This window comes from Helianthus annuus, chromosome 12, assembly GCF_002127325.2.
Source record: "Helianthus annuus cultivar XRQ/B chromosome 12, HanXRQr2.0-SUNRISE, whole genome shotgun sequence".
Taxonomy (NCBI): domain Eukaryota; kingdom Viridiplantae; phylum Streptophyta; class Magnoliopsida; order Asterales; family Asteraceae; genus Helianthus; species Helianthus annuus.
The window spans coordinates 115,497,375-115,511,145 of record NC_035444.2 but is presented as its reverse complement, the minus strand read 5'-3'; the positions used below and the strand labels follow the sequence as shown (position 1 = coordinate 115,511,145).

Below are 13,771 nucleotides of genomic sequence, written 5' to 3'. Positions count from 1 at the left end.
GCTCTTTCACTTGCTTTCTCACACCATTTTCATCATCTTTTCACTAGAGATTCTTCCCTATCCTTTGAGCTAGTTGTAAGTTCCTTGGTTAACCCTTGTTACTTCTCTTTTTGTGTAGCTAAAAGATGTAGTATGATGAATATCAAGAACACTAAGAACAAGAACTAAAAGAAATTTGAACATAAAAGTTACATGAAGATGAAATGTTACTAGTAGGATGTTGTTATGAATATATTATTAATTTTATGATGATTCTTGGTTGTGTGATGTTAATCACCATATGGATCTTGTTAAATAATATTTAGAAATATGATTTAACAAGATTAGAAAGTGGTTATGTGCTACATAAAATGACCACCTTCTAGCTAGATGTTAACTTGGTAAAAATGATTTTTCATGAAATATAATTAAACAAGTGAGATGATAATTTTGTAAATCCAAGAGTTACAAAAGATTTTTGTAAAGAAACCAAGTTAGAGAAGCGGTTTTTGGAAAATCATGACTATTATAAACACTTACACTATTTTTAGAAATAAGACAAGTATGAGAATATTTTATTTACAAGAAGAGTTCAAAGGGGTTAATTTTTGTAAAAATTGTTTACAAGTTGTAAACACTAAATACTTTCAAGAAAATGATTTTTGAAGAAATAAATACGCTTCATTCGGAAGGTAACTAAGTCCACTAAAAGCTTTACCAAGTTACTACGCGTTTTCGAAATATATCAAGTTCATGATTAGTGTGTAACTCATACATTTTTGCTCTTGATGATGTAAAATTGTTCAAGGATTGATTGTTGATTGTTTTCGGAAAAGAAAATGATATGCTTATTAGCATGGACACCTCCATTTACAAAGGAAACTCTAGCGAAATTTTCTAAAAATTCCAACACTTAGAGATTATTTTTCTAACAAGTGTTCACATATACGTTGTAACCTTGCTTTTCAAAATAAACTTCGCCATGAGTTTTGTTACAAAAAATACAAAGTATCGAAGGTTGATTTTACAAGTAAAATGGTTAAATATATATATATATATATATATATATATATATATATATATATATATATATATATATATATATATATATATATATATATATATATATATATATACTAGTCGTTTACCCGCGCGATGCGGCGGGAAACATATTACTTAGGTTGGTGAGTTTAGGGCTATGTACGAGGTAGTTCGGTTTTGAGCCATAACCAAAACCAAATTCGCGATGCAACGGAAAACAAAATCCACGATTAAATTTCACTATCACACATCGATGTACGTAAAAGCGTTAGATCTACACAAAGGGAACTCAGAAACACATACTCGTCCATCAGAATCGTAACAATCCGACGCAAGACTTTTTTTAGGTTTTTGAGGGGGTGGGGGTTTTTTTGGTGAGGTATAGTTTTTTTTTCTTTGCCGGGGGGGTGGGGGGTGTGTTAGGTTTTTTTTAGGTTTTGGGGGGGTGGGGGTGGGGATTTACAATAGGATACTCGTTACCGTTAGCTTATCAGTCGTCTCGTGATATATTGTATAGTACTTAAGTTTGTTTTCTTGTTCGTGATATATTGAGAGCAATTAATTCTTCCATGCTAGTTCAACTTGAATAGTGTTCTTGGAGCCTAGATTAGAATCAAGTGACGTATCTGTATCTTGATTCTCATTTAGTTTGCCTTAATCAATTTCTTGTGTGATGTGTATGTATCACAAGAGAACGTTAGATCTATCAGTTTTTTATTTAAAGTTTTAATTTTATAACCGTTAACGAACCGATTGCTATCGTATTTGTTTTGTTGATTCTAGCAGCAAACAGTCCATCTTTTCCGGAATTGTTATTAAATATTATGATATTTTACATTTTACAAATATAAAACGAATATATGAATGCATGTCTAGAAAATAGCGTTTATCGATTATGTTACATTACATACGTCTATGTTGAGCTTTTAGGTGATGTTATTGTTAACAGGGGACTCAAAAAGCGTTATGGATACAAAATATACATACATCATACACACACATGTATAGGGGTGTGTTTAATACAGAACAAAAGCATGACAAGGATCCAATGGTTTGGGTCTTGTTATTATGTTTCCACTGGAGTTCTGGTCAATCCTCTGGTCAACCTAGGTATAAGAGATTCCTCCTGCCTAATTTTATCAATCCATCTGGCTTTGATTTGGATTTTTTCTATGCTTTGTTTCAAGATCCTAACAAACAAAGGAGTTACTCGGTTGCTAAAAAACTCTTCCACCTGTTCTGCCATCTCATCGCTGCTAAACTGAAATTGTGTTTCAAATAATTTCATCAGATGCATATTTCATGTAGCCGTGTATAGGTCGACTAACGGGTCAAAATAAGCAGGGTTGGGTACAACACTCTTGTATAAATGCGTTAAAAGTGCAACCTCTACTACATCAGTTTATAAGGATCAAGACTACTAACCGGTGTCACTATATCTCTATTGAAACGATGGAACACCATCCCTTGACCCCACCGCTTTACAATCACATCCCAGTTCTCCTGAAAAGAGAATACAAACCAGAAAAGTATTTACTGTTCAGCATATAATCAAAAACTAAACATGGGGAAAAAAAACTACAATCATATATACACTCTCTTTTCTAAATTGATAGCCATTAAGGCAGTTTTAACACTAATTACAGAATACATGTATCAGAAAAATTTTAATTTATGTATGATTTTACGGTTTTAGCCATATCCATGCTGTTTCACGGCCTTCCAAGCTCATCCGTGCAGTTACATATACCGTGTCTTGTTCTCGATTCTGTGTGAATGGATATTAAACAGGGTTACATACTTTTTTGCTGACATAAGCATGATGTTTAAAGAGGTAATTAAGAGAAATACCTCATCATTTAAGATGAGGTCTAACGCCTCTTTGACTACATCTGGGTCCGGAGAAGACGCTATATAACCTGTAGTAGGTCAATCGTCCAGATCAGTGGAAAAAACGAGTATAAATAAAATCAAATAAAAAAAATGCTTACTCAGAGTTCTTGCTTTCTCTTGAACTGCATCGGCTTCTATATATAGCTTTAGAAGAGAATCAAACTCACTTCTGTCAATAGCACTTGAAGTTATCTTCTAATTCATCAGGTACATGTAATTTCTCAATGGCAGCCTATGAGAAATATAAAATATAGTAGAACCTCCTAAATCACTTTATCTAATATACAGTTAGTCAGTTACATCTTTGAGAGAAGAGAATTTGACCTTGATAGTAGCAACATCGGTTGCAGAAGGCTTCAAATCCAAAGCTCGACCAAAATGAAGCATGGCCATGTCGTATATAAGGCGTTTTTTATATATCTTTCCCATCAATGCATAAACGCTGCTTTCTTGAGGAGCGTATTCTTTATGTTCTTCTAGAACAACCAAAGCACCATCATAATCCTCCATACTCGCAAGAATATTTGCTTTTTGATACATTGGAAGTTTTTTAGCGCAGTTTCATGGTCTTTCTGCATGCTATAGCAATTTCCCATTGCACACCTGTCACATTTGTGTTTAAAAAAATAAATAAATTGCAGCAAAAAATACATATACAGAGCATCCTTCGGTCCTTCCTATTTTTAGAGATTTAAAACACTTAAAAGTACTTCCCGACTGATAAATTCAGCCAAATTGAGAAATACGCATTTGAATCTATGACAATTTTATGAATTTTAGATGATGAAATCATAATCATAAGTAGATAAACAAACGAATAAACAGAAAAAAGTAAGGATTCTGATGACTTTTGAAGATCAAAACTTCATCCAAGATTCAATTTTTCTTGGAAATCCGAGTCACAAAATGAGCCAAACTGAGAAATAAGTGGTTGTTTAAAAAGCTCGTGTCTCATAGCTCAGTCGAAAAAGCTAGCTAAAAAACTCGATTTAAACGAACTCAGCCGAGCCGGCTCATTTTGTAACCGAGCCGAGCCATCGTTGGCTCACTCTTAGGCTCGTTTAACTTCGAGCTCCAGCTGTGAAGGTCAAAACTTCATCCAAGATTCTGTTTAAACCAAGTGACCAATTGAACTATATTGATATTCTGTTTCTTCAAATTGAAAAATACCCATTTGAATCTAGGAAAGTCTTATGAACTTCAGATAACAACGGAAAATAATGAACTGCATCCAAGATTCTGTTTCTTGGAAACAACAAACTGACCCAACTTGAAAATACCCATTTGAATCTAATCAATTTATTACAGTTTTCATAAACTAAAATAAAAAATAAAATAAAAAGCAAGAAAAAAATGAACTATGAAGGTACCTTAATACAAGGCTACAAGAAAACACCAGAAATGGCATCATTAGCTCTATCCCATAGGATTTCAAGATCCACATCCTACAATTAACATTTAACAAAAGTAGAAAAAAAAATACAAAAGTTAATAGCGGTTCAAATCTGTTCAGCATTTGAGTGAATGTAAAAACCTAACAAGCTTAAAGTGAAAATTTCCAACCTGTTCAGCATAGATCTGCACAAGTTATCAAGTTCATTAACACTTGTAACTCAAAATAAGGAGCAAAAAATGAAACAGCGTGATAACTCTATCGTATCTCGCCATTAGTAGTGAGATTGTAGTGAAGATTTAGGGTTTCGTATTGGATTTGGAATTTTAGGTTTGATCGGAGACGAAATATGCTGATACTCGCCATGGAGACAAATCCTAGATCCAGATGAATCGCCAGAGAGAGAGAGAGAGGAGCAGAAAGCGGCGATTTTGAAATGTTTTGAAATGAATGAATGAAGGTGAAACCCTAATGGTATCCCGTGTTTTTTTAGTAGGAGGGTATAACTGGAAAGTGATGTTTTCTTATGCTTAAAGGACTTGTACATCATGTTTTAAGGGTGTTTTAAGGAAATTTTAATGACCTTAAGAAGTCCTTTGGATATGTATATTATATTTTCTAAAAATTCCAACATTTAGAGATTATTTTTCTAACAAGTGTTCACATATACGTTGTAACCTTGCTTTTCAAAATAAACTTCGCCATGAGTTTTGTTACAAAAAATACAAAGTATCGAAGGTTGATTTTACAAGTAAAATGGTTAAATATATATATATATATATTTAGAATATATATTTATACTAGAACACTTGTGTGGATACTTGTTTATTCTGTGAGATAGTTATATTAGGGTAAAACAATATAACTTAACAAAGTACCTTGACATTGGTATTGTGTGGTATGTGTGGTATGTGATAGAAGTAATGAGTAGATAAACCGTACGTAGGATACATGTTATGCATGCACAAGAAATTGATTGTTATCTGTACTTTATTAGGACTTGCTTGATTTCTGATTATTAGAGTAACTAATCTAACCGAGCAAACCAAGGTGAGTTCACACACTTTCTAAGGCATGGGATTCCCGGTGGTTGGGAATGGGTTAAAGAATTTAAAACGGAATCTACATATCCTCCTTGGGTAGGATATGTACGCCCATCCTCCATAGGTAGGATGCCAATTTTAATCCTGCGTATTCTCCTTGGGTAGAATACGTACGTTCGTCCTCCTTGGGTAGGACAACAACCTTAAAACTTACTAGACAAAACTCTATCATTAAGTCCCTCATTTTATATCGACTTAATCGCCGAGGCCGATGGCGAGCAGGTCATTTGTTAATAGCGGTATTAGGTTTAACAAACCTCACACCGTGCCAGTCGGACGGACATGTACTAATGGACTATGGCAAACTGTCAGTGATGATAGACACTGATGTAGGGCACAACTTATTTTCGTTAGTAGTCGATATGATACGGTCTAGTGGTTTACATGGGGAAGCCCCCACTGATTATGGATATGGTTTGGGTAATAAAGAAAGAACTGGTTAATCATACTTTCAACATTGGGGTAACCCCTACGACAAATAAGCCAACGAAAGACATACCATGTTTTCAGAAACAACTTAAAACTAAACAATCAACCGTGAACTCACTCAACTTTGTTGTTGACTCGTTGTTACATGCCTTACAGGTCGCTAGATGCTTACGGAGCTTACACGAGGAGGTGGTCGTTGTGGGATAAGGACTGTTATGTCTCGTGCTTAATATTTAATCCTTATGAACTTATTAAACTCACGTATTGGACTTTAAACTTATGAACAATGGAACTTATGTTTTGGACTTACGTTTTTATGCTTCCGCTGTAAACCAAAGTCAGTTACTTTATTTTGGTCACCAATTGTATTGTGGTTGGTTTTATTTACTTAATTACGTTGTTCAATATGATTGGTGGCTTGATCCTGGTCATGTCACGCCTCCAAGCGGTGATACTCCGCATGATGGATTTTGGGGGTGTGACAGATTGGTATCAGAGCCATTGGTTATAGTGAACTTGGTTTTAAAAGGGGAAAAGCTTTTCGATAAAACCAGACTATAACCTGTACAATGCTCAACGATCCACAACGACGCTTCACTCCACGTGCAAGACTCGACACAATAGGTGGTATGAATCATGTTTATATTGTCGGTTAGATAGTTCACAGAGTGCATTAGTTAACGTGATAACTGCTATTTGAACCTTGTGTGGTTACTCTCTTCTGTCATCCCACGCTTACGCACTTTCGTGACACTTTTCTCACTTACGTTGCTTCGTTGTGAAGATCATGAACGGACGCGGAGGATGTATCAACCTAAGCTCAGTTGACGGCTTTGATCAATGAACGAGTTGCTAAGGCACTCGCAGCAGCTCCAGCAGGAGGTCAACCTGCACAACCTCCTGTGTGCACGTTCAAAACGTTCATGGATTGCCGACCTAGTACTTCAGCGACACAGAAGGAGTTGTAGGTCTTTTTCACTGGTTCGAGAAACTTGAGTCTGTTTTTGAGATGTGTGAATGCCCTGAAGATTGTAGGGTGAAATTTGCTACTGGAGCACTTGAAGGTGCTGCGTTAACCTGTTGGAAAGCACAGGTTCAACTGCTAGGGCTGGCGGTTGCTAATGCCACCCCATGGAACGACTTCAAAGAACTGATCAAAGAAGAGTACTGTAGTCGTGACGATATCCACAAGCTAGAGGTGGAATTTTTCAATCTGAAGATGATGGGGTCTGAAATTGAGGCATACACAAAGAGATCGAACGAATTGGCTATCTTGTGTCCTACTATGGCGGATCCTCCCATCAAACGTATTGAGCTGTACCTCAAGGTTCTAGTACCAGAGATTCAGAGTCACGTGACTTCAGCTAACCTGGGCACCATTCAGCAAGTTATACGACTAGCTCACCGTCTCACTGATCAGGCAGTTGAGCAGAACAAGCTGCCCAAGCGTATTAGCGCTACTACTACTGATGCTCCCAGTGATAACAAGCGCAAGTGGGATGGAAATTCGGGCAAGGGTTCTACTGCAGTTCAGTCTCAGTCCTAGCAGCGAAAGACCGATGACCACCAGAGTCCTGGTCAGCAATCTTCTGGTAGTCAAGGGCAGGGTGGATACCGAGGGAACCACCCCAAATGCAACCAGTGCAACAAGCATCATAGCGGGCAGTGCCACAAGGGTCGTTGTCTGAGATGTAACAAGCTGGGTCATGACGCCAAGGATTGCAGGAGCCCACGTCCTGCGAATCAGAATCGTCAACAGCAATAACTAGCTCCACAGAACTACCAGCAGCAGCAACAACAGGGCAATAAAGGATGCTTTCAGTGTGGCGCTGAAGGCCACTTTAAAAGGAACTGTCCTCAGCTGAACCAGAATCAGAACAACAACAACCAAGGAAACGGGAACACCAATGGAGACAACAATGGAGGCAACAACGGGGGTAACAATAATGGCAATATCGCCCGAGGTCGTGCCTTCGTGATTGGTCAGGGTGATGCAAGGAACGACCCCAACGTTGTGATGGGTAAGTTTCTTCTGGACGACTTCTTTGTTACAGTTTTATTTGATTTGGGTGCCGATACTAGTTATGTGTCCTTAAAAGTTAGCCAAATGCTTAAGCGCACTCCAGCACTTCTGAACACCAAACACACGGTAGAACTGGCAAACGGTAAAAGTCTTGAAGCCACACACATAGTTAAGGGCTGTAACCTCGTCCTAGCTGGTCAGACCTTCTCTATCGATCTTATTCCTATCGTTCTGGGTAGTTTCGACGTTGTAATTGGGATGGATTGGTTATCTCATCAACGAGCGAAAATTCTTTGCAACGAGAAGATTGTCCGCATCCCTCGTGCTGGCGAAGAACCCCTCGTGATTCGTGGCGACAAGAGTGGTGCTGTTGTGGGCATAATCTCTTTCCTTAAGGCCCAGAAGTGGTTGCGAAAGGGCCACACTGCTATTCTAGCCCTCGTTTCTGATATATCCTCGGAAGAAAGGAAGATAGAAGACATACCTATTGTACACGATTTTCCTTAGGTATTTCCTGAGGAATTACCTGGTCTTCCGCCTCATCGTCAAGTTGAGTTTCAAATCGAGCTAGCTCCTGGAGCAGCGCCCGTAGCTCGAGCACCTTATCGTCTAGCTCCATCAGAACTTGAAGAACTGTCCACGCAACTACAAGAACTCTTGGGAAAGGGTTTCATAAGTCCTAGCTCTTCGCCTTGGGGAGCTCCAGTGTTATTCGTAAAGAAGAAAGACGGTACTTTCAGGATGTGTATTGACTACCGCGAACTCAACAAGGTGACCGTGAGGAATCGTTATTGTCACACCCCGAAATATCAGAGCATTGGCGTGACTGGACTGGTATCTTCATTGCACAGTGGAAGCAAATAATCTAAGTCTTCTAGAAAATGAACGCCCACTAAGTACTCGACTCTTCATGGTCCTCCTATTCCAACTGTGCCATAATTTCTGAGAAGTAACCTGAGAAAGAAACATGCGAAAAATCAACATAAAGTTGAGCGAGTTCATAGTTTGTTTGTAAAAGATTTGAAATAAATCTTTTTGAATAACCGGTTTTTGTTGTATTGTTGAGAAAACGAATTTAAAATCATTTTCTTGTAAGTTATATGGAAACTTTGTATGAAAACATGGTATGTATCTTGTATAAATCAAGTATTCTTGTATGTATCATGTTTTCTTGTATAAGTCAAGTATTCTTGTATGTATCATGTTTTCTTGTATAAATCAAGTATTCTTGTATGTATCATGTTGTTAATGGGTTGCAAGGCCATTAACATGTGACATGACATAGGAAGCCACCAAACCTTAGGCATTTTCTAGTTGGCATATTCTGAGATACAAAAGCACTACTTGGTACTCGTTCTCACCAAGAGTGAGGCTGCCCGACACCCGTTAGATCTAACCTTTTGTTCTGCGGTCTAGGTATATTGTTGATTAATGGTGCTTATGGTACCCTATTCGTGACACGATTTCTCGTATCATTCCTCAATTCTCGTATCGTTTCTCAATTCTCATATCTCTTTGTACTTGTATTTACCCGTAGTTTAGAAAATTAGAATTCGTGTGTATGCATATTTCGAAAAATACGCTTGTTTGAAAAAACCGGTATAAAACATAAGCTTTTCGTAAACCATTTGTGTCAGTTAAAACTTGCTTGTAAAATGGTTTAGAAATATGAAATTCATGTATGCTTTGCAAAAAGTGCATGTCTTTCCACCCCGAAAACATTTAGAAAAATGTAAAACCGTAAAAGGTGGGGTTTTGAACTCACCTGAATATTCCTGTGCAAAGCTAGCTATATACCACTTTGCGATGTCGTTTCCAAGACGAGACTCGCTAGCGTGAATTCTACAATATTCCTAACATGGAATATCTTAATAAGTTTCTAGATAAACACAGTAACTAAACTACGTGTCATCGAGCTCTACCGAATCATTGACTGAACGATTTGACGGTAAATTATGAACTTAATGAAAATGATTAAGTTATATTTATTTAGCTCGCTTATTGTTGGTAATAAATAAATCTTGGAAAGGCATAGTTCTCGAGATATGAATATTTATATAAAAATATATATGAATATTGTTATAATCATGTTAGCCGTCTCGAGAAGTCGTACGCGTATAAAAAGATTGTTTATATGAAAATAACATATAACAATTTCGCAACATATATTGTGTCTTGTATATATTCGTCAAAGATATGTGCACGCTGTTTAGGCGTATCAAATAAATATTGAAAAGTTATATTTGCTTTACAAAAGAATCGTCGAGTTGCTTTTGAAAGTAAATACAATCTATATTTATTTTCATAAAGAGGATTCGTGTTGTTTGTCGTTTGAAAATAAATATAATCTATATTTATTTTTATATATAAAGAGGTCATGTAGTGTGCTATTTGAAACAAATATATAACTATATTTGTTTTATGAAACAATCCCGTATTGTTTGATTTTTGAAATAAATATATATTATATTTATTTTTACGAAACGATTTCGTATTGTTTGATATTCGAAGGGATTGTCGAAAGAAATAAAAGAATTGAAAAGATTATTTCACGTTTTATTTCATAAAAGCATTGTCGAAGTAATATCCAAATTGTCGTTTTGTTTGATGTTCGAAATAAATACATAAACTGTATTTTTTTTTATAAAATGATACGAGTTAACGACGTTCGAAATAAATATAACATTATATTTATTTGTAAAAGCGTTTGGAAATATCAAGGTTTGAAATATTATAATCTCGAATTCCATTAAGTGTCGTTTTTTAAATATATTACGTGTCGTGTTTATGGATTTTTTTTCGAAAAACGGGCAGAGTTTCCTCTGTTTTCGGACGCCCCCGACAACTAAAGTTATCGAAATTTAACAATTGTCAACAAACAATATATATGAAATTTTCGTCAAGTACCAAAACGTAGATAATAACTAATGTATATGCGTTAATTAATCGGGTCGAGCTCGCTTGTCACGCAAGAATTAAAATTATAAACATAACGAAATAAATACGCCGTTAAAATCTTTACCACTTCTTCGAGTCGATACATCGAGCCGCTTGACTGAGTTGACTGAGTCAACTGGTTTGACCGAGTTGACCGAGTCAACTCATGTTGACTAAGTTGAGGCGTGATGAACTGAGTCGAGCCGTAATGAACTGAGTCGAGCCGAGTTGGACTGAGTTACACCAAGTCGAACCGAGTTAAGCTGAAATACACCGAGTCGAACCGAGCTAAGTCATAATCTGATCTGCTAATCCCGAACCTGAAAACCCGAGTCAGACATAACCGAACCAAACCTTGAACCACTTGAACTGAACTGAAACAGTGATGACCCGACAGAGAACGACCCAAGGTTGAACCACTGACCTGAAATGGCACCACCACCGTCTTTATCGTCGTGAATCCATCGGATAATGGAAAAGACCGACGGGCCTTGGCTCCGACCGCCGGTCCAAGGCTCCGACCGCCGGACCGAGACTCCGATCTTCCTCTTTCTTCGAAGTTTTGACCGGCACCACCCACCACAGCGCCGCCGCCTGTGGTGGTGGTGTTGCTGCTGTAGTCCGCCACCACCAGAAGATGGTGGTGGTTGGCCGATTAACAGAGGGGGGAAATCGAAAGGGTGTCTGGTCCGGAGAACTGAACCACCGTCGGTCGGGGTTCACTACCGTTGCCGGCTTCGCTGTGACTGGCCGGAGTCTGGCCATCTATCTTCGCCGGCGAGAGAGAGGGGTGAGCTGTGAGTGTCGGCCGCACTTGAGTGAGGAACGGGGGGGGGGGGGTGATGAGCGGTCGCGGTGTCGGAGGGTTGTCTCATCGGAACCCCTTCTCCGACCGGTTAACCGGCTCCGACTAGTTGCTGAGAGGGGGAAAACAGACTGAAAGTCTGTGTTTGTTGTGAATGTTGTGCATTTTTTTTGTCTGCATATGGTTTGAGAAATAAATGGCCAAATACTGATATTTATATAAGAGTTTTGGGTAGTGGGCTTTGGGCTTGGGCCCAAGGCCTACAAGCCCGATTCTCGTGTTTTAAAGTGGCCCGCTCGTCTCTACGAGACCCGTTATTATAACCCGAATATCGTAAAAATATCGTGAATTTATAATTTTTGATTTAAAACAAATATATAGATATATATAATAGCGTCGGTATTAGTTATTAATCGCGTAAATATTTATTTGGCCATTGCTGACGCGTTTTTCAATCCGGCTTCGACCACTGTTAATAATATTTAATTACGACTGTTTCAGTTCAGTTCAAGTGGTTCAAGGTTTGGTTCGGTTATGTCAATATTTCGTACGGTTTCGTTTCGTTATCGCTCGACGTTTAGCATGCTTCTCCGTAAATCGCCGTTCGCGCACTGTAAAGTCGGATTGACGTTCCTAAGCACTCCAAAGGTCTAATTAAGTTAATTTGTGTCCTAAACACTATTTATTATCGCGTTAATCATATGTTAATCATGTAATTAAGCACGTAAATTACCGGTTGTCACAGTCTCCCCCTGTTAATGAAATTTCGTCCTCGAAATTTAGTTTACGTTAACTCCTTAGAGTTACTTTATGTGTAGAAAATACGAATAGTACCAAAGGGAACGATCATGAAACCGAATCAAGACTTATTCGAATGATGTGAATTCAAGGACGTATCACAAGATGCAAACGAATTCTAGAAATGATCGCATCAAACAAGCTCAATTGTAATTGTTCGCATGAAACGCTCGATCATGATCAGTCCATGCTGCAAGTTCTACCGACGCCACAAGGTGTCGTAGTGATAAAAAGTAATTCAATAATAGTGGTGATTAAACAAGTATTACCTGTGTTTGAAGTCAAATGAAAGGGCAATAATAAATCGAAGCGGATTTAATGTAAATCAATAAACAGACAATTAAATCCGTGCATGAGATTAGCGCAAGCTTCAATTTAGTGGAAATGTCACCTCAAGGTGTCGAAATCAACAAACGACTTAATGGAGTCGTAAACCAAACAAATCTACTACGACCCAGAACAATGAAACGCTTGTTAAAACGATTTCGAATATGATGTTTTCAATACATCATATGGTGTCTTGAATTGAATATGTGAAATGAACAAGTTCAAACAATTGAATTTGATTTCGGCGCAAGCCGACAATAAATACATGTATCGACAAGAAAACTTTCGGCATGGTTACAACGAAATACCATGTATGTAACTTGAAAAGAAAATAAATTTCAAGAAAATGTGTTGACTTGATAGCAAAGAAGCAAAATATTTGAACTTTAATGAAACGTTTTATTCGAAACAATACCACATGCGTAACAAACGATGCATGCGTAACATATGAATTGAAGCAATTGAATATTCTCTATACTGAAAGAAATGATCGTGATACAATGACCATCAAGAGGAGTAGGGATACGAAAAATCTACTCAGTAAATGTGAAAGTCGAAATTTCAATAAAAGAAATTTAAGGACTTTACCTGGGGTTTCATGTGACGACCAGTTGTTAGGTGACATTACCATCGGATGTCGAACATAGTGTATTTGTCGTTATTAAGTTAGGGGATACTTCTTCTCCTTAGCAGGACTCATGTCGTTTGCAGGACCGCGTGCCAAACCGCCGCTTCCTCGAACGTCGTATGTAACGTACTTCAACCTCGGTCGTCATGTAGATTGAGTTTCGTGAAATCTTGCACGCCCGTGCTTTGTTTTGCGTAGGTTACCTGCTCGGTTAAAAATAGCATAGACGACACAATAATGGCGTTTGTCCGAATTAATAAATGTGGTACCTACGTGATGACCTTTAATGAACTTCAGCATGAGTTTCCGAAGGTCTTAAATGCATGTTTCCTAAACTCTCAGAGTTCTGTGTACTGTATGTAATTGTTTTTATGTACCATGTATAAAACACCACAATAGCATATGTTTGGAAACA

The 13,771-nt window shown here is 37.7% G+C and overlaps 1 protein-coding gene and 1 long non-coding RNA gene across 7 annotated transcripts; both read right to left on the bottom strand.

Moving 5' to 3' along the window:
- Positions 1 to 1,868: 1,868 nt before the first annotated feature.
- On the bottom strand, positions 1,869 to 8,556 carry LOC110895509 (aminopeptidase M1-like). 6 transcript variants are annotated; one of them, XR_002567205.2, is made up of 8 exons: positions 4,477 to 8,556; positions 4,284 to 4,358; positions 3,238 to 3,516; positions 3,012 to 3,145; positions 2,872 to 2,939; positions 2,709 to 2,788; positions 2,446 to 2,523; positions 1,869 to 2,281 (listed from the first exon to the last, which is right to left on the bottom strand). XR_002567205.2 is itself a non-coding variant. In XM_035980997.1 (4 exons), the coding sequence occupies exons 2-4, from the start codon at positions 2,724 to 2,726 to the stop codon at positions 2,087 to 2,089; spliced, it is 291 nt and encodes a 96-aa protein (XP_035836890.1). In that variant the 5' UTR covers positions 2,727 to 2,788; positions 3,012 to 3,231; the 3' UTR covers positions 1,869 to 2,086. The 6 variants fall into 6 exon arrangements, 1 of the variants encoding a protein (XP_035836890.1); XR_002567204.2 differs by having other exon boundaries at positions 2,446 to 2,788; XR_002567206.2 differs by having other exon boundaries at positions 2,446 to 2,788; positions 3,012 to 3,082.
- Positions 8,557 to 10,721: 2,165 nt separating this feature from the next.
- LOC110895510 lies at positions 10,722 to 11,777 on the bottom strand. Its single transcript, XR_002567207.2, has 2 exons — positions 11,223 to 11,777; positions 10,722 to 11,118 (listed from the first exon to the last, which is right to left on the bottom strand). It is a non-coding gene; the product is annotated as an uncharacterized LOC110895510 (long non-coding RNA).
- Positions 11,778 to 13,771: the final 1,994 nt, after the last annotated feature.